The 26,793-nt window shown below is 37.1% G+C and overlaps 1 protein-coding gene across 29 annotated transcripts in view; it reads right to left on the bottom strand.

Annotated features, from left to right (window-relative positions):
* Positions 1–5,574: 5,574 nt before the first annotated feature.
* PTPRD (protein tyrosine phosphatase receptor type D) overlaps positions 5,575–26,793 on the bottom strand; it is a 1,248,962-nt gene continuing 1,227,743 nt past the window's right edge. For all 29 annotated transcript variants that reach the window (XM_087926655.1, XM_087926630.1, XM_087926633.1 and 26 more), the window contains 7 exons: positions 24,845–25,130; positions 24,430–24,608; positions 23,021–23,147; positions 20,050–20,175; positions 11,568–11,722; positions 8,920–9,055; positions 5,575–6,526 (listed from right to left, as the gene is read on the bottom strand). In XM_087926655.1, the coding sequence (XP_087782781.1) occupies positions 6,458–6,526; positions 8,920–9,055; positions 11,568–11,722; positions 20,050–20,175; positions 23,021–23,147; positions 24,430–24,608; positions 24,845–25,130 (1,078 nt within the window). In that variant the 3' untranslated portion in view covers positions 5,575–6,457. The remainder of the gene's footprint in view (positions 6,527–8,919; positions 9,056–11,567; positions 11,723–20,049; positions 20,176–23,020; positions 23,148–24,429; positions 24,609–24,844; positions 25,131–26,793) is intronic.

Here is a 26,793-nt window from a genome sequence, read left to right as displayed (position 1 = left end):
GTTCTGAGCCCCACCCCCAAGTAATTTCTGGGGATTATCAATCCAAAATCACAGGATCTACTACTCTTGCAAAAATGAACAATATCCACCAGCTTTAATTTTGGTTTAGGAAAATGGAGCCAGAAGCACACCTCCATGAAATTATGAAAATGGGTGAGATAAAATATTTTGCACATTTAACATGTGTTAGTAACGATGGATGCCTTAATGACTTGGTAAAATGATAACAGATGCAAATGACTGGAATAATTTATGTTGCAAAGTCACTGAGCTACATATGTTGTACTTCATTCCTTACATATATTGTAAAGTAAGCCAACAAGCTGCTTTACCTGTCTGCTGTAATAATGAAAGGTCTTTTCCTGATATTTTGCTGACATAAGTCAGCTGCATAAATTCAAATGACAGCAAGAGCAATCGGTTAAAAATAAGTCTTTTATAGGTTTGATACATCATTATCTCTGCCCATTACACTGCCCGTTTTAAGGCTTTCCTAAGAAAAGCTGTTACCAGATGTTTCTGTACATATTTATTCATTGTTGCAAGACCATTGGAACAATTTCTATCCATTACTAACATCATCACAGATGCAAGCTCTTCCTTAAATATTCAAACAGCAGTCTATACACACAGTTAGAAAACCATTCTTTTACTCAAGATTCATTATTTCAGAATGCCAAAAAATATTCTGCTTCGGCAATATAATTACTTAACACACACACACATACACACACTCCACATATATAAGTATGCCTCTGGAAAGAGAAGCAAATAAATCATTTTAATTGGTTTTTTTCCTCACACCATTGTAAGAACTTAAAAGGCTTCAGTATGAGGATAACCAATCTGTGTTAGTGGCAGAAATATTCTCCATTGTGAGCTGTTCCAGAGAATAACAAGCATAATAAAAATACAACTGCTATGCTGAGCTTGAGGCTCCCAAATCAATATTTTGTTCAGCTGCGAAGTAAACATCATACTGTTAGATCACTTAAGACAGAACCAAGGCAGCATGTTTGCATTTTTCAGCACCTGGTTTGATTAGGCTTCAACACTTAAGAACTGAATACACACAACAAGCACTGTGTAAACTCCATGGAGTGCCTGAACAAAAGTCCTGGACAAAGATTCTCCAGAGGTGGTTGGTTCCCTAAAATACAGATATCTTGACAGCCTGAGGCATTTGTGCTAAGAAAAATTGGTTTCTGCATTTCAGATGCAGCTGCTCATATTTCATTATTTTTTATTAGGTGCATGTCCCATCCTATTGACCAAATAAGAGGTAAATAACCTCTCTGGCAATATTGCATTAAAGGCTTATATTTTGAACCATTCCTTGCAAAGCCTCCCTACAGTTGCGTGTAGCTACAATTACCTTAACATTTATTTATGATTGTACATGCAGGTAATCCACACTTGTGGAATTTATTTATTTAACAATATCAGTATGCTGGTCTAATCCCTAGAGTTTCTGGGTAACAGAAAACTGTACATCTGTTCTAATATCGGACCAGTGTTTGCCAGTTTTAAGGCCGCCCTCCTTTGAAGCAATGAGCTTCAAACACTGTAACAGATGAACATAAAATCCATCTTTCACAAGACTGTAGTCAACACATTTAATGCTGCTACATAAAATCTCTGTGAAGAAAGCCTTTCCCCTTCTTATAAGAGGAAGAAAAAATCAAAGCTTTGGCGAAATGATATATTATCTAATTTAGATCAAAGATATTCTCTAATACCAGAGGCTATGCTTGCAAGAATAAGAAACTGATGAACAAATTTGCGACCATACATGGCAGATAATGTCAATGAAGGCATTAGGTCTTCCACAACCCAGAAAATTGCTTCAAGATATTGCTGTCCTTTCAAATGGTGGTTGCTTTGCTAGCGAATTCAGGCTGTCCCTGGTCATTTTTTAAACAGAGAATTTATTTTGGCCATTGGTCAGAAATGCAAAAACACAAATATAAGTAATCAACACCTCGTGGTTTTGGGTTTTTTTAGCAATTTCAACAAATTGACAAGGACTATCTGGTGGTATCTGGTGAAATAAAAAAGAGGGATTCCGACAAGCAGAAGTGTGAGAAAAGACAACCGGAGTTGCGTAACACTGACATTTTTATTAGAATTCATTTGTAACAAATGGAGCTTGTGTCAGCAAAGAACTGATTTCCATACAGACTTTCTTTCGCCACTAACGTAACGAAGTAAGAAAATAAAAAGCACGCCTTTCATTCTGTAAAACATTTACGCGTACTACTGATTAGAGGTAATTGTATTTTTTTTAACAAGCCATTTTACAAGGGTTTTTTTTGTTTTAATTTTTCAGTCTAGACATCCAAAACGAGAGCAGAGAACACAACTTGTATTATTTTTGTAAAGACACTCCAAGCCTGAATGGCAACGCCACATAACAAGATGGATGACGGGATCCTCAGCCCTCTGATAGTCTTTTGGAGTATCAGGGCTCTTAAAAATTAAAAGATTAAAACCAGAAGAGGGGGGAGAATTAAAAAAAGGGGGAAATCTGTGTTTCATTGTTGCCCCTGCAAACTTTCCCCCTCTTTTATCATGTTTTTGTGTTATTTACATACACACAAGTGGATTTTCATAATCGTTTTTCTTACAGATGGGTTCAAGTAATAATACTATTGGGTGTAGAATCAATAGGGCAGTGCATAGTACAAAGATATAGAAAGTGCATATCACCCTCCTTTGCCCATCCATCCTCACCAACGGCTAACCATGCAAACCATTTTTTTTAAAAAAGAGAGCTAAAATAAAAGTTCTGTACAAATAATTCTTATATAGTTTGTGTATTTGTCCATCGTTAACTAATTACAAAATTATACATAACTACACATACATAGGTAAATAATAGCACCGTACTGATTATGCTGAGGAAACAAAATGCCAACTACGGTGAATGACAATTCACGAGACCGACTCGTTTAAAAAAAAGAGAGAAAGAAAATGAGAAGAAGAAAAATCACCACACCACAAAGAAACCCAAATGGAATGCACATCAATGATTTGGATAGAAATCTCTTTAGAAGCAACTCCAGAATAGTCACTTGGAGAGGACTGGCTATTTATTTGGCAGCTTTTCGGTGTCACGCTTGCCCTTCCTACTAGTTTAGCTTATCATCTTCTTTTACAAAACAAATGATTGTTGGAAAAAGGCTGGCCCTGATCTGTAGTGAGCCACCTTAAAAGGCATGTCTGCACAAGATGTCGACAGATAGGACTGGGGCACAATTGGAGTCCTCCTAGACCAGGGGTGTCAAACTCGCGGTGTGTCATGTGACATATTGCAACTCCCCCCCTTGCTAAACCAGGGGTGGGCATGGCCAGTACGTGAAGCATCTGGCCCACGGGCCGAGAGTTTGACCCCAGTTCTGGACTCATGGCCTCTGTAGGGATGGTAGAAGGCAACTTTGCACGGATCCATCTTGTGCACCAATTGCGCCCTGTCCTGGACCAGGTCTTGCTCTTGCTCACGTATGCTTGATTTCTCCCTAAGTCTCCTCATCCTTCTCCCATTCCTTGCTGACAGCTACACCCATGATTACTCTTTTGCGTCCAAGTTTTTGCAAGGACCCAACCAATCCATGTCACATGGTCCTGCTCTTTGGGGAAAAGTTCTATTGCTGTGGCCCTTGGAGGTTTGTGCTTGAATTTAAGCCAATTCACCCAAAGCGCTTGTGCAGCAGTGCCTCTCCAGCATCGTTGGACGGCATGTCAATCTGTTGAGCCATCCTTTTGATTGAAAGTGTGAATTCTGTATGTAGCTTGGCCCTTTTTTATTTATTTTTGACAGAAACAAATCAAAAGGAAACATGCAGTGCACACATTCATGTTGGATTTTGATGTAGAATTAAAGAATCTCACTCTGAGGTAGCCTTCTATAATGCTTATTTAAAAACTATTATACATATGTATGTGGATTTTTTTTTTGTTTTTTTGCGCTTTTTAATTGATATTCTTAAAATATATATATATATAAAAGTGCTCAAATAGAATGCTTTCTAGTGTTTGGTCTTTTAATATATTTATTTCTGGTAATGGTGGAAAACGTGGAAAAATAAATGCTAATGTAATGCTTTTCTTTATGGAAACACCTCTAAAAAGATTTCTTTGTGATCTATAGTTCGATCAAATATGGCACCAGGTTGACCTAGCCCAATACAAGAAACAATGGCTTCTGTTCAACTGGCACAATCCATTTCTTCAGATGTCATGAGACAATACCACCGTAAGTCCTTTGTCCAATCCAGCTGATCTCAGGAGCTCTCCTAGCTTGAGTTAAAAGAACCTGTTGTGGCCTCCAGTGAAATTCACATACATGAAACCCAAACCCAGTCAAATTGCCATTCCTAAAGTATTAGGAGTATTTGATTATATTTTTTTTAGAATAGCAGCATGTCTATAAAACAAAACAAAACAAAATTATAGTTATGAATGCCAACTGCGGGCATTTCTGAAATAGTTTGCCGGTGCCTACAGGGTGCCTGACTACCCTCTGCTTATGGATAAAAAAAATATCAATAGTGAAAACTTGGAATGAATATTGTTAAGAAAAACTTCACATGCTGTGCTCATTGAAAAAAAAGGATTGATGTAAAATCACAGAGATCCTGTTGAAGCAAACATAGATCAAAAAAAAAATGAAGCTATCAAAATAGGCATCAAATATAAGGCACTCTAAATGCAAAAATTAAAACTGAAAAAACAGCATTTTTTAACTGTTGCTGTATGCCAGAAAATATTCTGACCCACCAAGCAACGTGTGTTTGGCTTTGCCCCATGATATGTCGTCATTCCAAATATCTTATTCTATACTGCAGACAATTTTATAAGTGGATACATTTAAAAACCTTGACAATTATAGCATTTTCCTTCCATTAGGGATATGCACTGACCTCCTTCGTATGTTACTTCCTATACTTACTATGGATGCTATTGCATTAAAATTTTCCAAATATGAAATCTCACTGAGAGCTATAACATGATATGCAATGCAACCCCTAAGCAGGTTTTATTTAGAAGTAAGTCCCATGGAGTTAATGGGCCTTCTCTTCTAATAACGGTGAATCAAACCTTAATGTGCATGGGTGATGAATGATGTGTGTGCACATGATTTCTACCCATTAGATTTGGGTAAGGTTGAATTTCAAGTATCACTGATGTGCATTCCTCATTTCCCCTAGGAAATTGAAAAGAAAGCAAAACAAAAAGATAAAATAAACACAAATCCCTCAAAAGCAAACCTCGAAATGCAGAGATGTGTAGAAATATTGTATGGTCTGAATGTATCAATTTGGATTTTCCCCCAACTACTTCAACAAATCCAAGTCATGGAAGAACTGATACATGTATATTTATATTTATATATTTATATTTATGTGCATTTCTTTCTGTCTATCTACGTATTATTGTTGTAGATGGATAGAGAGAGAATGAGAGAGATATACATATATTTATAATAGAAAGAGAAACGTGTGAGTGTTAGTAGCAGCTTTATACTTGCGCTTCCCTGTTGATTCCAAAAGAAATAAAAACAAAATCTCCCATATGTAGATTAACTGATTTATATTTCACTGAAAAAAAAAATCAAATGTAAAAGCAATATCTAAATGAGAATGTGGTCCTGGAGATAAATATAGGGCTGCACAAAAATGTGCAAATTGTCAAAATTATTTAACATTTCTACAGCGAGATATTACAGGTAACAGTTCTACAGCATAAAAAAAACTACAATTCAGAAACAAACAAAAAAATTGAACAGGTATGCAATTTTTGTTTGAATTTACTTCATTGAATGATAAACCTTTGTTGTTGTTGTTTAAAAAAAGGAAAAAGTTTACACAGTTAAAAATGAAGCACAGGTCAGCAGTATCTTTACAATACTAGAAAACTAAATCAAGGACTTTCTTTTCAAACATTTGCCCTTTGCCCTCCCAACCCCAAAGGTTACTGATGAGCAATATGGCGGGAAGGGGGGGGGTATATTGGAACCAAGAGATGGTTTTGTTCTGGAGCAGCCGGGACGGGCCTCCTGACGAACATCTGGTGCTGAATTGCAGAAACCTAATGATGGCATCGTTCATTATCATGCGGTCCTGAACGAGATGATCGTCCTTGGAAGGAATGTCCTCTTCCTTTTCATTCAAATTCAATCAAAACAGAATCTTGGGATCTCTATAAACCGAAATCCTTCCGGTGCCTCAACCTAGTCACGTTTCTTTAATTATGTTTCTGGTTAAGTTTACTGATGACTGAATTGTTGATTCACCCGGCAGTTTTTTTTTTCTCCTGTTAATATTTCCCACTAATTGGTCTTTAATTTAAAGTTAAGTACTTCTCAAGCACACTGTATGGCTCAGAAGAGGCTCTCTGGATCTTAAAGGGCCTGTAGTTAACAATCCAGAATGGGTCAGCGTTTTTCCACTTGTTTTTACGTTGCATAGTGATCAAAGCTGCCCAGATATTCTAGTGCAGCTCGATAGCAGAATTGATACTGATCCTTGGGAAAGAGAGAGAAAGGAAGAGAGAGAGAGAGAGAGAGAGAAATTTGGGTTGAAATAAATACATTTGCTCAGCAAAAATACATTGACAATTTTCTAATCCTTATTAAGAGAACAGAAATAAGGAGCTACTTTCTGTATTTACACAAGCTCTGTGTTCCCTTACCTTTTATAGGAAATCAAGATAATTTTGGCTTAAAAGCTAATCAGAGTGGCTATTTCTGTCTAAACAAAAATCCTTGGCCCAGAACTTGTATCTCCCTAACAAGATACATATAAATGTGATGTATATGCTTAACATTCATGTTTGTGGTAGCCACTAAAGAACTCCATCTGAATTATGGAATTAGAGAGTAGAAAGGGAGATTGACATCTAATCCATAGGCTTTCAGCTCTTCAAGAGAATCTGGTACCAGGTAGCTTGGTTAGAATGTCACAAGTAGAATGCCCAACCGGTGCCTTAAGTCATCCCTCCAGCAAGTGATTCATTGTTTTTTTAGGTAGACTAGCTCAAAGCCAAGCTCTCCAGCCCTTTTTGGTGTAATCTTAATTGCAGAAAACACAAAAAACAGCAACAGGAAGGCCATATGCATCTTGTTGCACCCTTGTGCTCCTGAAAGAGAATATCTCGCTAGATTGACTAATCACTTTCAAACAAATCACTAAAAGGAGATCACCTAGGGTAGTTGACTCTGAAGGGATATTTTTCATTGAGTCTTTTAACTCTAGACCAATTTGGTCTAGTGGTTAAGGCAGCAGGCAAAAAAAGTGGGAGACTGCCTGAGCCACGCAAGTCAGCTGGGTGAGTTTGGACCAGTCATTCTCTGCCCAAATCACATCACAGGGTTGTTGTTGTGGGGAAAATAAGAGGAGGAAGGTGTGTTGAATAAGTGCTCCACTTTGAACTTAATGCACAGAGTATCTTTTTCCTTTTTTCCTTTAATTATTTTTAATATTTAACCTTTGATAAATTTCTTATTTCTTTTCTTTTTCATCTATCTATCTATCTATCTATCTATCTATCTATCTATCTATCTATCTATCTATCTATCATCTATCTACCATCTCTCTCACATGAAATAATTATTTAATGAAGACCTCAGTACTAGATAACTAGCTCATGACTACTGTACAAAAATTATTTTGATGTAATCAGTAGTATTTTTTCCTTAATATTATATTTAATCTTGTATGGAGAATTTCTAATAATTTTATGCTTGTAACATCCTTAACTGTAATTAACACTGAAAGAACATTTTTTCCTTTATATTTAAAATTCTAAATTATCCAACCAATAGAATCTCAATAACTTTAATTAATACTGTATAAATATCTTTTTCCCAAAACAACATAAGGCATTAAGATATATAACAAGATAATGAAACGGAAAACATTATCATCCCTTAGCAGTGTGGTACTTCTTCGTTTTATCAATTGCTAGCTCTACAGCCTCCTTTTCTTCCCCCTCTTGCCCTAAGCTGCCCCCTTCTCTGCAGCAACAGATTTTTGTTGAATCCAAAGTAAAGTAAGGGAGAGGATCTTTTGGCTGCTATTGTGAAAACAATGTGTGAGTTAAGAGAAAGCAATGGTGAGTCTAGAGAGCAAGGATTGGGGAGGGGGAAACCTAGTTTTAAACCCCAGAACATTTATGGCTTTTTAAATAGCAAACAAAAATGCAGGGCCCTGCCATGTCTCCTTTGGGGAGAACAGAACCTCCCAAATAATTAGGATTTCGGACAAAGCATGGATTTCCATCACGCAAGGGCCTTTATGTAAATGCAAGGGGACCCAATCCTCTGCAGATATTTGGGCTCAAGCTAGGAGATTCAGAAAATTTGCACCAGTTTATTCAACCTTCAGTCATATTTATTTATTGAATTTATATATTGCCTTTATTGTTTTTACAAACAACTCAAAGCGATAAACATCTAATATTCCTTTCTCCTCCTAATTTTCCCAAAACAACAACCCTGTGAGGTAAATTGGGCTGAGAGAGTGTGACTGGTCACCCAGCTGGCTTTCTTGGCAAAGGTGCGACATGAACTCACGTTCTCCTGCTTTCTAGCCTGGTATCTTAATCACTAGACCCTGCGAAATTGCAGTGAACAACTGGGTGATAGTGAAACCACCTCCAGTTGCTACCCTTTTAGTCCCCAGTGAAGAACTAAATAAAGATGTGCTACTATTCTTTTCTTCTCATCCTGCCTTATATTTCAAGGAAAGTCTTCATTGCTTAAAGCATCCTTCAATGAAAGAATGAAAATATTTGTAAGCTTCTGTATTGGATTACATTACAAAATATAAATAGCAAATAAAGATATATATTTGCTCATTACTATATTCATGTATATACAGATGTATGTGTGTGTATGTAGAAAACTGTTTTTCTCACCTCTGTCTGTACCATGGCTGGCCGCTGCGTCCTTAACATTTTGACAGTCTGGAAAATATCTACAACACCTTCATATCTCATTCGTTCCAACACAATGCTTAAGGTTATGAACACTCCAGTTCTTCCAACACCCGCACTAGGAAGGAAGGAAGGAAGGAAGGATGGATGGATGGATGGAAGGAAGGAAGGAAGGAAGGAAGGAAGGAAGGAAGGAAGGAAAATTTAGTTGAAGGCTAAACTGTGGATGGAATATAGTTTATAGGTACAAGTTCCATATATGAACTGAACATGTAAATCACATCCTTGCAACGTGACTATTTTCTACTAAGCCAAATAGTAATTGTAACTGAAATTCTGAATTATTTGAAGAATCTCAGTTTTTGAGTAGGAGTAGATAATGAAAACTAGGAGACTTTTATCAACAGAGATAATTGAAAACCATTTTTTAAAACCATACACCTGCAAATACTACTGATAGCAGAAGAACTACTTTTAGTTAAAAGATGACACATAGATTGTGCTTTGAAAGTATTTTGAGAAAGCCCTTTTTCTAGTACCTATTAAAAGATTAGCATTATTGGATGTTGGATAGTTCTTCCAAATTATTGTATCATACTCCTGACCTAACTGTATGACAACATGGCTAATAATGCAAAAATATTAATTAACTGAAAACATACGTTACAATCTCATGGGATAAAATCTTGGAATGCTCAGATCAAAATAATGATTTCAAGTTATTACTGTTTATTTTAAATGGAAAGAAAATAAAAGCAGGATTTTTCCTTGCTTCAAACCAGACAAGGAAGGATGGAAGGAAGGAAGAATGTCAATAATTAAAATAAAATGAAGAACAAATGTTACAATTACTCTTTCCTCTTTTTTCTTACAAGAAATCTATTAGGGGGATTATACTGTATAAACAGTTGTATTGTAGATACGTTTTTTTTGAACTGTATAAATAATCTAGGAAAGTGAACATTTTTGCTATGATAAGAGGTTTTCAGCTAATGATTTTCTTAATCTCTGTTTCTCTCTCTGATTACATGCCATAAATTATCAGTATGTATTTATTTTTAGTGATCTACTAATTCTGCAGGATAATCCATCCCCAACGATATCCTTCGGATCTTGCAATGGTGTACCCATTGATCTTTGAGTCCAATTGAGTCCATCCAGCTTTTTACTGGTTCTCTTTTTTTTCTTTCTTGCCATTTTTCCTGGATACATATGCACAGACACTCATACATAACTGTATGAAGAAATGTGAGTGCAAATTGGACAAAGATCCATCCTAAAAAGGACGCACGTGCTGGAAACATGACACATTCATGTATGTGAAATAAAAAATTGGGACTCTGTGGTGCACTTTATCATTTGGGGCTTCGGTTATACAACTTGCCATTTATATGTTGATTATGAATTTATGTCTTCAAGTTAACTAAACTGGATCAGTACTTATCTTTTACTCTGTCAAAAGATGGTTTTACAGAACGAATCCTTTAATCATAGTATCTGATTTATAAGTCTGGTGTACTTTTTGGAAGGATATAAAAATGAATTTTCTTCCTACTATTCACATCTGATACATATTAGTTTGCTATGTATTCCTCCCATTGACTCAATTCTTTGGATTGTTAGCTTTTCCTTCCATGTACAGAAGACATAGATATGAAGTCATATCACAGCGCCTAAATCCATGTTTTTGAACAAATTATGGGGGCAGGCATTCTTTCTATGGGTGCAGAATTGCTGTACAGGTTTTGTAAATACCGGGAGAGAGATTATCTTTATCCTGCAGTTCCTGAGTATCTCTATGGCCATTTCTGTCCATTTTTATACAGCTGATAATATTTTATCTTCTACTTTTGTTCTTGCCTAGTCTTTCACAAAGACTCAACATTAGAGTTCTATAGTCCCATAAGGAAGAATCAAGCTGCAGAATTGCCAGAACTGGAAAATGAGGGTTACATTGTATAAATTTTGCATTTCTTTCCATTGGGCTGCACGCACTTTTACTGAACATATGATTATCAAATTAAAACATTAGTTTTGCAATCCATAAAGCAAATTGATTAAATAAAGACAAAATATTACAATTATGGTAATCTTTATTACAGTCATGGAACAGTCCGTGAGCAAAACACGTCCTTAAGTATTCTATAGGACTGTATTTTAAAAATGTTCCCCGTCTTGTTTGTTTATATTCAACAAAACAATGAATATTATTTTTCTAAGCTTACTAGAGAAAATAATTGTTCTTATTTCAGCTACTTATTTCAGTTCAGCTACTACAACCTTTTGCTTCACACAGGGATTTGTAGGACTATTAGCACCAGCATTACTGACAGATGACTGTCTGAACTCCAGTTAAATTCCAGTAGAAGAAAATATGTTTTCTCCTGCCCCCTGGGACTGCAAGGGTCAATTTTGCTGTTTATTGTCATACTTCTTAGATGAGGAATGAAAACTGTCAGATAATGGCTTGAATAAGGTCACACTGTCAGCTCAATGCTGACATGACATTTGAACCACCTCGTATTTGCTTCCCCATGCCTATATTTCTACTTCGGCATGTTATTACCATCATTAAACTTGTCATTTTAATCAGACAAACAATATTTAGCATCTGTGTTACTTTCTCTTACCTACAGTGAACCGAAATTGGCCCGTCTTGTCCAAACTGCTCTTTTGTTTTATGAACTTGGCCAATGAAGTCTATAAACCCTTCTCCCGATTTTGGCACTCCTTGTTCAGGCCAGTCAGTAAACTGGAATTGCCTCACTGTTCGGGACTGGCCATCCTTGAATGAAAAGCAGACATATCAGATGGAAAGTACAGCAGAAGATGAGATGTTTAACATTGCTGTTTAGATTTTGTGATCGTATATTGACAAGGAAAGTGACCTGCAGTAAAATGAAGATAGCTTTCCTGCAATCTAACTGCAGTCATGATGAAGTTTGCCTTTTGCTCCTTTTTTTTGCCATTAACAAAACCACAGTGACACGAGAGTGCAATTTCATTAACCACAATGATGCTCAAATTATTCTCTGCCCTGGAGAGGCTGTTTCTGACATTTAAATCCAGGAAAAGCAAAATCTGTAGGCAGGGAAACAGGACTGGAGGAAACTTGATTTTGAAGCAATACCAACCAACACAAAAACATCTTTGTCTATGGGTCAGTATTATGTCCTCCTCCTTGTCTCTTTAAATATATTCCTCTGTTGGCCTAGCCAAGCCACTTCAATGTTTGTGGAAAGGATTCTTTTGTTACCAATTGGTCTTCATGTTAATTCTTTCTTTCTACATGCCGTCTATTTCTCTATCAAAGCAGCATGAAAATAATAGTGAAGCCAGCCTAACGTACTAAAGCATATTCTTATTAAGCAATTGCAGAAATTGCAATTCTGGATCTATCTCGTAAACCGAGATTTGAAGAAACTTCTTTGTAGGCAGACAACAGAAACAAAGCGAACTCGTATAATTCAAGCTAGCCTTGTAAAATTAACATCGTTATTCAAGCATCTCCATGCATAGATCTACCGGTAACAATTTCAGGCATTTTGATATCATGAAAAATATAAAAGAATACCAACTTCCTTCTTCCAGCTGACAGAAGCCTTAGTAAATGGCTTCTTGGAGGCAGTTCAAATTTGCCACAAGTGAGTGGTTCTTTATAGCCTAGTCTTTTGATTAGTATTGTAAATCATAAGTACATAATAGTGGCCTTTGTGACATGGACACCTGCCTAATTAGGGCTGTCTTTACATGTCTCACTTTCTAACCATCCACAGGGCTGCTATCATTTTTGATCTCCATAAAATCAATTAAGTGACCCAGCAATGTGAACTAGATCTTATCAAAATGAAGACATCAAGTCCTTTATAATTTGTAGCATTGCCCTGGAAAAAGTAATGGTTATAGTAATTGGCAGCAAGAGAACGGATTATGTATCAAAGGATTTGATCAACCTGCCTCAACTGCTGTGCTGACTTGTCTTTGTATATTGTCAGACTATCGAAACTGACATTTAATAGAAATGACACAAATTGAACTATTGCTATTAACCTTCATGCCTTCTGGATACCTTCTACATTCTGAATGCATCCACTTTCTAGCCATGGTAGGAGAATCTGCAGATGCCGTGTCAGTGTGCCTGCAAGCTATAATGGAGGCATGGTGCACAAGAGAAGGACAGGGAAACTATTGCTAGATGCCAATTGCTTAAAATGGTACTCTCTGCAGAATGAAACCAACAAAGAATCTCAGTGATGAACGGGAATTCTTATAAAGCAGATTGGAAGCTGGAGGCAAAGGGAACAAAAAAAGCATTCTCGTACCAAAGTTGATTGCCTTGACACAGAGGTGAATATAACTTGCCTCAAAAAGAAAAGCAACACAAAAATGATCACTTGTACTTCGTGTCATTATTATTCAAATTCTGCAGAATGTTATTCAGCAACAACATGTAGATGGAAAGGACGCCATTATATTTCTGTAATCAGTAGAGCCTAATGAAATATGAGAAGTCTTTCTGATTCTGAGGAATAGTTTAGGTGAATTTGATGGATAACTTGGTACTATCATCTTTGGACAAATTCTCAGACCTCAAAAACCCAGAGTAACAATCTCTCCATCTTTAATTACTTGTTTTTTTTTTAAAAAAAATACTTTTGTGGTACCTGTAAATTAGCACAAGCACATAGGAAATAAACATTGTTCTTCTCACTGATGATGAGAAATTAGGTCCTGAAATTCAATGAGTTGCTAGCTTTTAATAGTCACCTCCCAAAATACCAAGATTAGATTAATTAATTCGGATGAGATTCTCTAGAGCTATTCTGAAGTTTAATTCTACCTGACTCTTTGACTTATGAAGCACTGTAAGCAACAGGAAAAAAATAACTGCATATTATTGCTATATTACTAGCAATATTAACAATGTGCACACATCCCTGATTCTGTTTGATATCTAATCTGATGAACTTTATTTGGATTTGGGTTCTGTTACTATAGCCAATGAAAGGCCTTTGGAACAGACTATACAAATGACAGATAGTGCTTTACTATTAATATATTGTGTGTAGCTCCTCCAATTTACTGATCCTGACTTCTCACAGGAAATCTTAGGTGTAAACAAGTGGGAAGTTATGTTTAAATTTTCCCAAGAAATACAGACTGTATCACAGAGCTAATACAAAAGTTCCACTTTAGATGAAACTCTTTTCACAATGGCATTATATTCTTCAGTTATCACAGCTGAAAGAAAAAAAAAAAGACAATTCAATTTCACAGGAGTTTTGTTGCTATTTGCAACACATGCACAAATCAGAATAATGAGCCCAACCATGGCGTATTGCTTTATGTTGATGCTTTAAGTTTATGCAGGGTTTTGTCCATCTCATGATCCATGTTGTGCAAATAGTGAAGGCTATTGTCAATGCCTAACTCTAGAATGGCAAGTAGAGGCTTGAAATTGACTGAATAATTCTTGTAAGGAAAATCCACAAAATCAGAATGTGACAGAAGAAAATTTCCAAGGGTTGAAAAAGGTATAGTCATTGTTGCACTTCCCTCAGAATTGAAAGTGCAGAATAATTACATCACCATGGTTAATTTCACTTTTCTTATCACAGAATTTTAGTTACTTACTTTAGTGTAAAATTGAGGATAAATGTGGCTAATCTTTTGGAATGAAATCCATTTTAATCTAGTAAAACTCCATATGTAAAGAATGGGTAAAATATGCATGTAATGACCCTTCCTGGGCAGCTTTTTGCATAAAGACATATGTGTTAGGAGGATTGGAAAAACTTCCATTCAGAACTTTGAACTGGGCATGATTAAATCATTACCATCAATCTTGAATCTTCAGTTTTAAAGCCTTCTAATTACTTTAGCAATTCAATGGCCTTTGGCACATGCACACCTATACGTTTATCAAATAGCATTAACTAAATCTGCATATCCCAAAATGTCAACAGCTTTGTAGAATAACTTTCAATATGGTCTGGACGTTCAATAGTGCTCCAGCTGCAGTTAGTATCCCAAATGCAATACTTTACATTCTCCCACAAAAGCCTAGTCTAATAAGGAAAATAGAGAGTTATACTCTACAAAACACAGATATTAAATCAGGTTAAATTGTAACTGGATGGCCACATCCTAAGTTCTGCTGAGAATATTTTCTTAATTTATACAGATACATTCTCCATAGGAAGCACGATGTGCTACTATCCTTACTACTAATTTGGGGGAAGGTGATAAAATAGGTCTGCATGATTTGATTTCTTAATGTCAGGAGGCATGTACAAAAGGTACAAAAATCTCATGACATTGGGATCTGCCTTTCTGAGCTAGTTTTCACAGTGTGGTCCAGTCAGGTTGACTCAATCTCAGGAGTGTGCAATGCCCCTTGATTGTATCCTGCTTTGCACGGATGCAGAGGTCCAAAAATGGATGGGACACTGTCCATTTTGGGAAGGAGCTTTATGAATTTTATAGGAGTTAAAATGGGTTTCAAAACGGTTTTCTTTTCCTTCCAAAAGGCAACTGGACTGTTTTTTTTTTTTCCTTGAGGGAGAAGAACAAAATGTTTCATTTCTCAGCCAAGAACCTTCATCAGTTGTGATGAAAAGTGCGGGGGAGAGATAGAGTACTGACAATTGAGACTGGGGAGTGGGAGATGGAAGAATAGGTTCTGACTGGCTGGTGGGGGGAGACAGGGATGGAAGGATTGTATTTCTTGCAATTGTCTGCAAGAAATACAACACTTCCTTCCTACCACCACCCACTTTTTAAGAATAAAAGCACTTTTGAGAAAATCGACCTGGATGACTCAGCATCTCCACAGAGTAAAATGGGTATTTTCATTGGCTGCAAGGCTTCATTCATTAAAGCCTTCAAACTAATGCCTTAAAATGGATTCCAGATTTGGTCACCATTCTGTAGGGCTATCACAAAAGGAAGGCTGAAGGCCATATGTGAGCTCCAAATTACATTTTTTCTACTCCTTATTAAAGCTTTCCAACAATGGAGTTCTCATATCAAATGACTTTCCAACAATGGAGTTCTCATATCAAATAAGCTAAGCGCCAGAGCTCACTGTAACAGCATTGCCAAAAAGGCATTAAGAGTTGTAAATCTAATCTTATGAAGCTTCTCCTCTGGAAATATCGAATTGCTAACTAGAGCATACCAAACTTTTACCAGACCAATACTCGAATACAGCTCATCAGTCTGGAATCTGCACTGCATATTGGACATTAATACAATCGAGCAAGTCCAGAAGTATTTCACTAGAAGAGTACTACATTCCTCTGCTTGCAACAGAATACCCAATGTCACCAGGCTTGAGATTTTGGGCTTGGATAACCTTGAACTATGCTGCCTATGGTTAGACTTAAGCGTAGTACACAAAATCATCTGCTACAATGTCCTACCAGTCAATGACTACTTCAGCTTCAACCTCGACAATACAAGAGCACACAACAGATACAAACTCAATGTAAACCGCTTCAAACTCAGTTGCAGAAAGTATGATTTCAGCAATGGAGTGGTCAATGCTTGGAATGCACTACCTGACCCTGTTGTTACATCCTCTAACCCCCACTCCATTAACCTCAAACTATCCACTATTGATCTCACACCATTCCTAAGAGGTCTGTAAGGGGCGTGCATAAGTGCACCATCGTGCCTACCATCCCTGTCCTATTGTCCCCATTTATTCGTACCTATTTCCTGTATTCTTACTCATGTTTATACTTTTATCTATTATCTTGTGAGCAATTGACATATCAAATAAATAAATAAAAAATAAATAAATCTACATGAGCATACCCTAAAAACTAGCAAAGTTGTTTCATCAACAATTAATTCTCTTTGTAGTGGGTTCCCTAAATGTTATCTCAATAGTAATAATATTTTATATTCATGCAATATCTTTCAGGTGATCCAAATGACTTTAATGTATAATATCAGTAACAGAAGACACTCAAATATTTGACTGTAATAGCGTATTTCACTGCAAACTTCCATTGCAACTGCCACTACAAAATATGTAATCACCACTTTCAAAACCTTGTAATGGGATGTCTATCCAAAAGATTGATTTCATTTTATTTTCAGGGCAATGAGGACTGAAACTTAAAAAAAAAAAACAAAGCTAATTTAAACACGTTGAATGAGAACTTATTTTAACGAGAAAATGAAGTAGATTGAAACTAGGTTTCAATGTTGAGATGAATAAATCCAACCTTGATTAAAGTCATTGGGCCTTATTCTACAGCAGGGGTGTCAAACTCGATTTCATTGAGGGCTGCATCAGGATTGTGTTTCACCTTGGGGCGCTGGAGTGCGCATGGCCAAGATAGGTGTGGCCAGATCAACATCACTCGTGTTGGAGAGCCAGTGGTGGCCCGAGCACTCCACCAGCAAAAACGGGCTCCCAACCTCCGTTTTTGGCTGCAACAGCCTCCTGTAACCCTCTGCCAGCAAAAAAGGCCTCCCACAGCCATCGTATGTTGTTTTCTGCTGTGATGGCCTCCTGCAACTCTCTGCCAGCGAAAGTAAAGCTCTGGAGGGCCACCTGTGGCCCTCTGGAGCTCCATTTTCACTGGTAGAGGCAACACGGGCCCATCCTTTGCTCTTTCTAGAGCAGCCCGGTGGGCCAGATCTAAGCACCCTGTGGGCCAGATCCAGCCCCTGGGTCTTGAGTTTGACACCCTTGTTCTACAGTAACTACCTATGTGAAAATGTCTCCACTGAAATGAACAGACATCAAAAGCCTGGTTTTGGCTAAGGGACTTCTTATTCCTTTTGCCAACCAAAACTCTATTCTCTGAGCTTGAAATGGTGGCTGGAGATTTCTTTAGGTCAACATTAACAAAAATCCTAATAGGGTTTTTGTTTTGAGGCAAAGAAACTGGAATTTGAGGATTCCTTGCAAGCAGAATATTCTGATAAGTTTCTCGAATCATCATTATTACTACAGGGCTTCCAGAGATAAATAAAGGTAAGGATTTATCCTGCCACCATGTGTGAAGTATTACATCCAAATCACAGCTTGAGAATGGCTAGAGCAGGGTCTATAAAAATGTTTATATACAGTTAATCTTATATCAGCGATGAACCTTTGACTTAGCCTTTCAAGATAAGAAACATAAAATGAAAATTAGCCAGTTGGGGTCACGGCATTGTAGCTCTTCTTTGCAGACAGATTAGAAAGCTGAGGAATAAGCTATGCCAAGAATCAAATTACAATGTGCAATGCATGTCAAGCTTCCCTTAAGAATGCTATTTGCTCTGCGGATTTTAAATCACACCACATTAACCTTCAGGCTTGCATGACCTAAGGGCTGTTGCTGAACAGTAACATCTTTGCGGTCTTGGATAAAAATTCCTTAAAAAAAAAAAAAGTACAGAATAATAAGCCTCACTGAGGAAAACGGTGGAAAGGACGAATAGTAACTAGGACGAATAGTAACTAGGACTTTTAATCAGTCAATCTCTTTCCAGACCTAAACATTACATGTTTTTTTCACACTGTTGCACTGATCAAATACTATGAATGAGAATCATTCATTTTTCTAAAATACTTCAGTGTTTTGGAAATTGCTGAACTGCCTCAAGCTGAATCTTGACCATTTTAAAACAGTAACTGTACGGTTTGAGATTCGAAAGCCCAATATTATAGTGCTGCCAGTCTTTCCTTTACACTAAGTAGTGGCAGTGCTGGATCAGTTTTATTGTGTCCCAGGGCCTTTGGCTCCTGAAATAAAGTACTAGTCTAATTTATTTCCCTCATCCCAGATGTGCTTCAGTATGTTCCCTTCTACTTATTCATCGATGTGTCTAACACAAGTAGTGAGATTCTTTCATATGTATCAGGATAGGATTGAAAAAAAATATGCTGAAAAAGATGAAAGACCTAGAAGCTAAAATGGTTCAAATCCTGAGGGGTTTTTTCCCACTTTCCTTAAAGAATCTGCATCCTGATTCGCAGCTCTGGGATGCTCTTGGATTCATCACAACTACAGATAATGGCTGTGACCTGGCTTCTCTCTGGTTGTAAATCATCTACAACTATCTGGAGCAGGGGTCTCCAACCTTGGCAACTTTAAGACATGTGGACTTCAACTCCCAGAATTCTGGGAATTGAAGTCCACATGTCTTAAAATTGCCAAGGTTGGAGGCCCCTGATCTGGAGTATGGTGTACAGAGTATAGGCTCTGTAGTTTCCTCCAGAACACATTTCTGAAATATGCTCTGCACTGGATTGTCTTCCAAGAGGAACTGAAACTACAGAATCAACCGAATCATATAGATGCAGATGAGTCTCAAGGAGTCTAAATATTTAACTCCACATAGGCTGTAATAAGTTTTAACTGTCCAAAATCCTAAATGACTTGGGGCCAGGTTTTGAGAGGATAGCTTTCATTCAGTTCATACTGCGTGTAAATTAAAATTGATCTCAGTAATCATTTTCAAATATCTAATGTTAAAACTGTCCAGGCTGACGTGCACAGAATATGGTGACTATCAGTGGGGATCCCTAAAACCATGGAATTGCTTTCCCATTGATTTTTGCTTCATCTATTGTCTTCTCCCTAGTATCGCTTTTGATCAACATCTGAATTAAATTATATACTACAGAACATTTTTTTCTCTTTTTTTTTGGTTCTTTTTACTAATGTCACTTTTATGATTTACTTCTATGCGGACGTTGCTTTAGCAATATGAAGGAAGAAATAAATGCATTTTCTTGACAACATCTTGTTAGTTTTTCCGAGTTGAACAAAAGATGGGGTCCCATATTCTCCCCCACCAACTCCCTTCTGTTTCCAAGGCTGGCATAATTCTTCCCCTGTTCCAGAACGAACTGGCCAAACTAGGGCATGCCTCTTACTTTCTGTTTAGATATGAGGAATGCAGTTCTAATGATATGTGACTAGCTTACTGACCATGTGTGTTGGGGATCCAAAATATTTATATTCCTATGGGGATAATGATTATCACTGATCAGAGACTGGGACATCTGATTGCTAGATATGCTTGAAAATACTGCTAGTAAAGGCAAAACAAACATGCATAACAGCAAAACGTAGGGCATTCATAATATGTTTGTCTTACCCGGGCGTCTGTGACCTTGAATTCTCTTAGGATGTATTGTGGCATATTATACTCTGCCATAGGATCAACCACAAAATATTGATATCTGGCTGAGCGCTCTGCTGGCCAATACTGGTGGCATTTTTCCTACAAAAGCAAAAACTTTCAGTTTTTTTGTTTAATTGATACTTCTGTCCAATTCTGTTTTCCAAGGAGGCATGCTTATTGTTATATTCAGAGTATTCCTGTTCTGAGGAAAAGGTTAAGCTTTAACACAGTTATTAGATTTGAAGGCTTGTTACATCAAAGTTTTGTGCTTCTCCTCATTTCCTGAATAGATTTTTTTTCTGGGAAGACCTCAGACACAAAGTTTTTCCCTAGCTCTTCAAAAGTTTAAACTCAATATTACATTTATTTAATGAATTAAGAAACCTCATTGTTTATTAGCACTTTTCCAAGCACATCTGTCCTTCTTTTCCTTTTTAATGGGCCTTTTTCCAGTTCAGATGGAAATATTCCAATAAAACGTGTTCATTTTCTTGACAAGTAATTCTTCATTCATGCAATGATTATTTCAAATGCTGCAATCAAAGGAACAATGGGAAGGAGTGATCAAGTAAATTAAATCCATTACTTTACTAACTCTTAAGTTTGGTTTACAAAAATGAACGAGGTATCTTTAAATCTGGGTATAACTCCTAGGACTTCCTGTAAAGTGACTCTATTGACATATTATCAGCAGTCCATCTGTCAATGCTACTAATTTTGGTGTTAAATATATATCCTAGGAGTTCTATCATTTGAGATTAATTTCTGATTTTCAAAATTCATCTGTACTGACTGTTTGGGTTGATGTTCATGAAATAATCTGGAAAATTATCTTAAAATATGTTCACATCAAGCATGTGGAAGCAGTACAGATTTTAAAAGTACCACTAGATACACCAGAAAACCTACTGAAAACACTATTTGTATACACATTGACTTCATTATTTGAAGATCTGTTAATGATTATTGTTTTTGCTGTTATTATTGTTGTTGTTATTTCTTCTGAATGCCTATTTGAAGATGCTGATTCTCAAAGTCTTGATGATTTTATATGTAACTGGTATCCAATCCAATCTAATCCAAACCAAACTAATAGCTTAAATCAGCAGCTTTACTGATGTCTACTTATATTATAAGAATCTGTCCAGATTGCTTGCTTTCCTCTGGGAACAAGCAGGTAAGGTTTCATGGATTTGGTGGAGGCATGGGGAGGTCCGGCTAATTCCCCACCTGACCCCTGCTTCTAGTCTGGTTGGCAGTTTCGGAAAAATCGGTTACTATAGTATTTTTCTACCTCAGTTCTGATGAAGGCCAGAATAAGCAAATAATATTTTAGAACAAGAATTTGGGACAGAATGTGATAGTGAATTAAGAATTCCACAATACTATTGTTATAGGAAAGCAAAATATTGGTTGAAGGTTACACAGTTACAAAATAATTCTTCCTGGAAATACCTACATAGAGCAAACAAAGCTTAGAACTGCCTTTTGATGATGAATCTGAGGAATCTGGTTAACTCATATGGGAGGGCTGGACATTTAAATTCAATTGTTTCAAAGAAACACAGGCTGCAGTGGGAAGTAGGTGATAAACATAGATGCAGCTGAATCACACCTGTTTGAGGTTAGGATTTGGGTTTTTTTTTATTTGGAGTGAGGTTTGTAATTTTTAGATCTCAATTAAGCCTAGGCAGCCCACCCCTCTTATATTATTCAACAGTTATCAAACTCTGCGGATACTAAATTGCAAAGAGGGTCAAACACCACACATAAAAGGATCAGGACTTTGCTTGCATTGCACGCTGGTTATTTTTACCATGCTGGTGGATACCCCATTGCCAATGCCTTTTTTCTCACCATTCTATGTTAATTTTACCACTCCAAGGAAGATTGGAAAGCTCTATGCTAGTTACGGGCTAGTTGGCTATTTTTGTCCCTTATCAAGCTATGTCTCAAAAATAAAATGCTATTGATTATCTTAGACTGCGTGGCTGAATGTGCCTTTCATCAAACGTACTTTCTGCATAAGAAGAGATCTATTCTTTTATCCTGACATGCTAATTTTCTGTGTATAGTAACACTCAGTAAAGTGAATCTTAATTGGCAGCCTGACTGACAAAGTGCAGTCATGACCCTACGTTTACACCCCCAACTGCTGTTTGTGAGGGTAAAGGACTAAGGTTCTCTTGTGAATTAAATGTCTGCCTCCATTTATAACAGTAAATCCCTGTAGAAGAAGCACAAGCTATTTTGAAAGGAAATTTAATGAAACATAAATGATGACAATTCTGTGAATGACACAGAAAACTTATATATATATATATATATATATATATATGTTTGTGTGCAGAGGCAATGTTGGATTTATTTGCAGGTGGAAGTAAGCAGACACTGTATTTACACACACACACGCACAGACACACACACACACAAAGACACAGACACACACACACACACACAGGGGGAGAGAGAGAGAGAGAGAGACTAATTCCACCTGCAAACAAATCTAACATTGACTCTGTTCAAGTGTAAAAGGGGTTAACCATTTGCTTTTCATTTTGCTTAGTGATAATTAGCAGTAGAAATACGTAGCATTCAGACTTAATATACCACTTCATAATACTTTACAGCTTTCTCTAAGCAGTTTACGACGTCAGCATATCGCCCCCAATAATCTAGGCCCTCATTTTACTGACCACGGAAGGAAGGCTGGAAAGCTGAGTCAACCTTGAGTTCGTCAGAACTGAACACTTGGCAGTTGGCAGAATTAGCCTGCAATACTGCATTCTAACCAGAATGCCACCACGGTTCTTCTAATTACCAACTACATTAATACCAATAGATCCAAATAGAAGTAGCTGGGAGAAGTGCTTGTTCTTCCTATATTAACATGGTTTTTGACATTCTTTTTCTAGAATGTAAAAAAAAAGAAGTAAAAACTTACTCTGCCCATTTCTCGTAGCTTAGTAAGCATGACTACAATGGTTGAATTGTGTTCCCAAAGCATTCTCCAGAAATCTTCTGTTGTTTCTGCCAAAGGTCCCTGTGTAGCTACATAGGCTTTTTGTTGCCTAAATGTAAAATGCGAAAAAATAATATTTATCAATCAAAAGACAGCAGGCTCTCTTGCTGCATATAAACATTCTACTCAAACATCATGCTCATAAACATATGGCTGTAAATTATTAATGATAAGAATATTAAAACATATTAAATGTTATTTAATCCAACCATAGAGCTATTTTATTTTAGGAAGTTTGTACAGGAAATTGTTCTCTTAATATTGTGATTTATGCCTTTATCTTATTTAAAGTTTAATGCAACTCTAATAGCTCAATTTTGTGTGTCACAAAAAGCACTTAAGAAACACTTTGTGGCACAGTTCCATTTTTACACTGAAGGCTGACTGTCACACACTCTATTGAGCCTATGACTTATAGCTGGAAAGCAATTCTTTAATAACTCTTTCAGTGATTCAAAAACTATAGCAAAGGTTCTGAAGTCAGATCACAAAGATGGAAAAGGAACAGACTAGTTTATATTTTTAAGATGGCTAAGACAAATGGACACAGTCAGAGATGGTATTCAGCAGGTTCTGACCAGTTCTGGAGAACTGGTAGCGGAAATTTTGAGTAATTCAGAGAATTGGTAGTGGAAATTTTGAATAGTTTGGAATACCACCTCTGAGTGGCTCTGCTTCCATCTCTTCTCTGCCTCCTGAGTACCAGCTGATTATCTGGGTCTTCTTTTGTTGCCCCGCACAAGAGAACGGAGCTGGAAAGCAGGTTAATGGGGTGGGGAGAGAATAGGGATTTTACAGTATCCTTCCCCTGCCATGCCCACCAAGCAACACCATGCCCACCAAGCCACGCCCACAGAACTGGTAGTAAAAAATTTTGAATCCCACCACTGGACGTAGTGTTTTGTGTGACAGCATTTTATTACCCATGACATTTGATCCATATATTCAATAGTTACATAATATCTTAGGTGAGCCTCTAATGAATTTATCCTCAAGTCACTTGCTTTCTGTTTTACAGGAAAAATTCTGGAATTGGGATCTAAGTTAGATGAAACTTCTGTAGATTATTATTTAAATGTATAATGACAGATAAATCCATATGTTATGCTATGACTCTGAGAAAGAGACATGAGCTAGCAAAACAAACAACAGCAATGTGGTTAGAGATTAAACAATGTGGAAAGTTAGGGGAAGGAACTGTAGTGCTGGACTGATTACCATAAGAATCTGAAAAGAGCCAAACTGACACTTGCATAATGGAAAACTATATTTATGACCATTACAACGTATGTAACTAGTACTTTTTGACATCACACAAACTGCTTCTGTACCTGTATCCATCGATAAAACTGGCATTGATATAATCAGAGCCTTCTACTCCTCTGATAGGTTGCAAACATATCCTTGTGGATTCATATGGCATAATATTAACAAGGCGATTTTTAAATTTATTACATGGTAGATTGGCACTGATAAATCTTGAAGTATGAGCTTTAGAGCTGGCTAGCCGCTGCAAGAGACAAAGAAGACTTTGGGATTGCTTCTGATAATAATAATAAAAAAAAAAATGGGACAGCATTTTATTATAAATACATATCAGAACAAGTTCTGTATGGCATTTCACCAGATACAAATTAGACCTTCTAGTTAAATCTATAAAAGCAGCTGCTTTAATCCTAGAACAGTTTTGCTGTCGATTCTTCCCACTGCAAAATGTATCGCGATAAAAATGTGGAGACAAAATACCTTAAATTCCAATTCCATTCCTGTGACATTCTCTCCTGCTTCTATCTGTGTCAGCTTCTGAATATATGCATACAGGTTTCTGGCTGGCACTTCGGTATTTCCACAAGTCACTGCTTCAAGCAGTGCATCATGGATAAAGATGTATTGGTCCTCTGTTTGAACCATGTAATTTCTCTGGGCTCTCATTAGAGTTACATGGCCATAAATATCTACAGTCTTTTCATGTTTTATTCTCTCTAGCATGGCATCTATTACAATGAAACAGCCGGTCCTGCCAACTCCAGCACTGGAATAAAAAAGAAAGAAAGAAACCAACTCAGAAAAGGCATAGAAAGACTGAGAAAAATTCAATTCGTGATATATCTTGTCATATTGTCATGGCAACCACCACCAGCAACACCAGCAAGGCAGTTCAGCAGCAGAAGCTGTAATTTAAGATCCCGGTTCCAGATTACTTCAGACATCTGGAAAAGAGTTTCTCATGATAAGACGGTCATTCTTCCCAGACCTGATCGGGCATTTGCATGAGGGCCTGGAATTGTGCACACAACTGATATTGTCCCTGGATTCTACCAGAAATCTGGAGGAGAAAAAAAACAACAACCAACCATCCAGGATTCTTGACTGTACTTCCCATGATCATGAACCCCAATAAAGTCCTCACTGAAATGCAAGTGCAGGCAGTCCTCGCTTAGCTGCTGCCTCACTTAGCAACCATTTACAATTACAACAGGGATGAATCATGAAGTTTATGATCAATGCTTGCCTTTAGGGCTTTTGCGAGTTGATAAAGCAAAGTTTAAGTAGGAACAGAAGCACAGTTGTGCTTAGTTTGCTCTTAGGAACTGCTTTGCTTAACAAATGAATTGCCAGTTCCAATTGTGGTAATTAAATTGAGGATTACTTCGGCTCTCTTCCCAATATTATGTCTGAGATTGGGGATAGAAGGAGTAGGGGCTGCTAGGCAGATGGTACAGATTGAGGGTGGAGCAATTCTAAGCACAGCACAGCTTCATCCTGAAATAAATTCTAGTTTCTTACATCTTTAGGCACATGCCCTGAACAGAACACAAGGTTTCAATATTCATTTGAATTATCAGATGAATAAAATGTCATACAATCTTGTCACAGGGAAGCAATTGCCATGCCAATTTTCAAATGGCAGTGTCTGCCACTCCTTCCCACATCACACTGAGAAATCATGAAACAAAACTTGGAGTGTGATTTTTATAATGGATTTCCCAAGAACGAACCGTATGTTAGGCTTGCAATTATAATTGTGTAAAGTTATAGGTAGTCCTCAGCTTATGACCACAATGGAGCCCAAAATTTCTGTTGCTAAGTGAGGTATTTGCTAAGTGAGTTTTGCCCCATTTTACAACCTTTCTTGCCACAGCTGTTAAGTGAATCACTGCACTTATTAAATTAGTAACATGGTTGTTAAGCAAATCTGTATTCCCTGTTGACTTTGCCTGTCAGAAGATTGTAAAGGATAATCACATGGCCCTGGGATACTGCAACCGTCATAAATATGAGTCAATTACCAAACATCTGAATTTTGACCATGGAGAGGCAGTAATGGTCATAAGTATGAAAAAACAGCCGTAAGTCACTCTTTTCAGGGATGTTGTAACTTCAAACGTCACTAAATGAACTGTTGTAAGTCAAGGATTACCTGTATATCATATAAGAGGTTTTTTTTTTTTGCCTTTTAATGACTCTGTAATCTCTTATGTCAGGGTGGAGTTGGGGCGACTGAATGGAGTTGAGCGTTTACAGTCCGGATGCCCTTCCTGATGCCTACATGGACTTTGCAGCAGATATTTTCTCTTTGTGACCAGAGAGAAATATCTGACGCTACCTAGGATCGAACTCACGGCTTCCTGATTGTGAGATGAGAGCTCCACTAGGCCCCCACACTGCTTATATTGTATGAGAGAAGTAACCTG

This window comes from Pseudonaja textilis, chromosome 2 (genome assembly GCF_049901715.1).
Source record: "Pseudonaja textilis isolate UNSWEBS1 chromosome 2, rPseTex1.2, whole genome shotgun sequence".
Classification (NCBI taxonomy): domain Eukaryota; kingdom Metazoa; phylum Chordata; class Lepidosauria; order Squamata; family Elapidae; genus Pseudonaja; species Pseudonaja textilis.
Note: the sequence above shows the minus strand (reverse complement) of the source record. Positions and strands in the feature narration are given on the sequence as shown.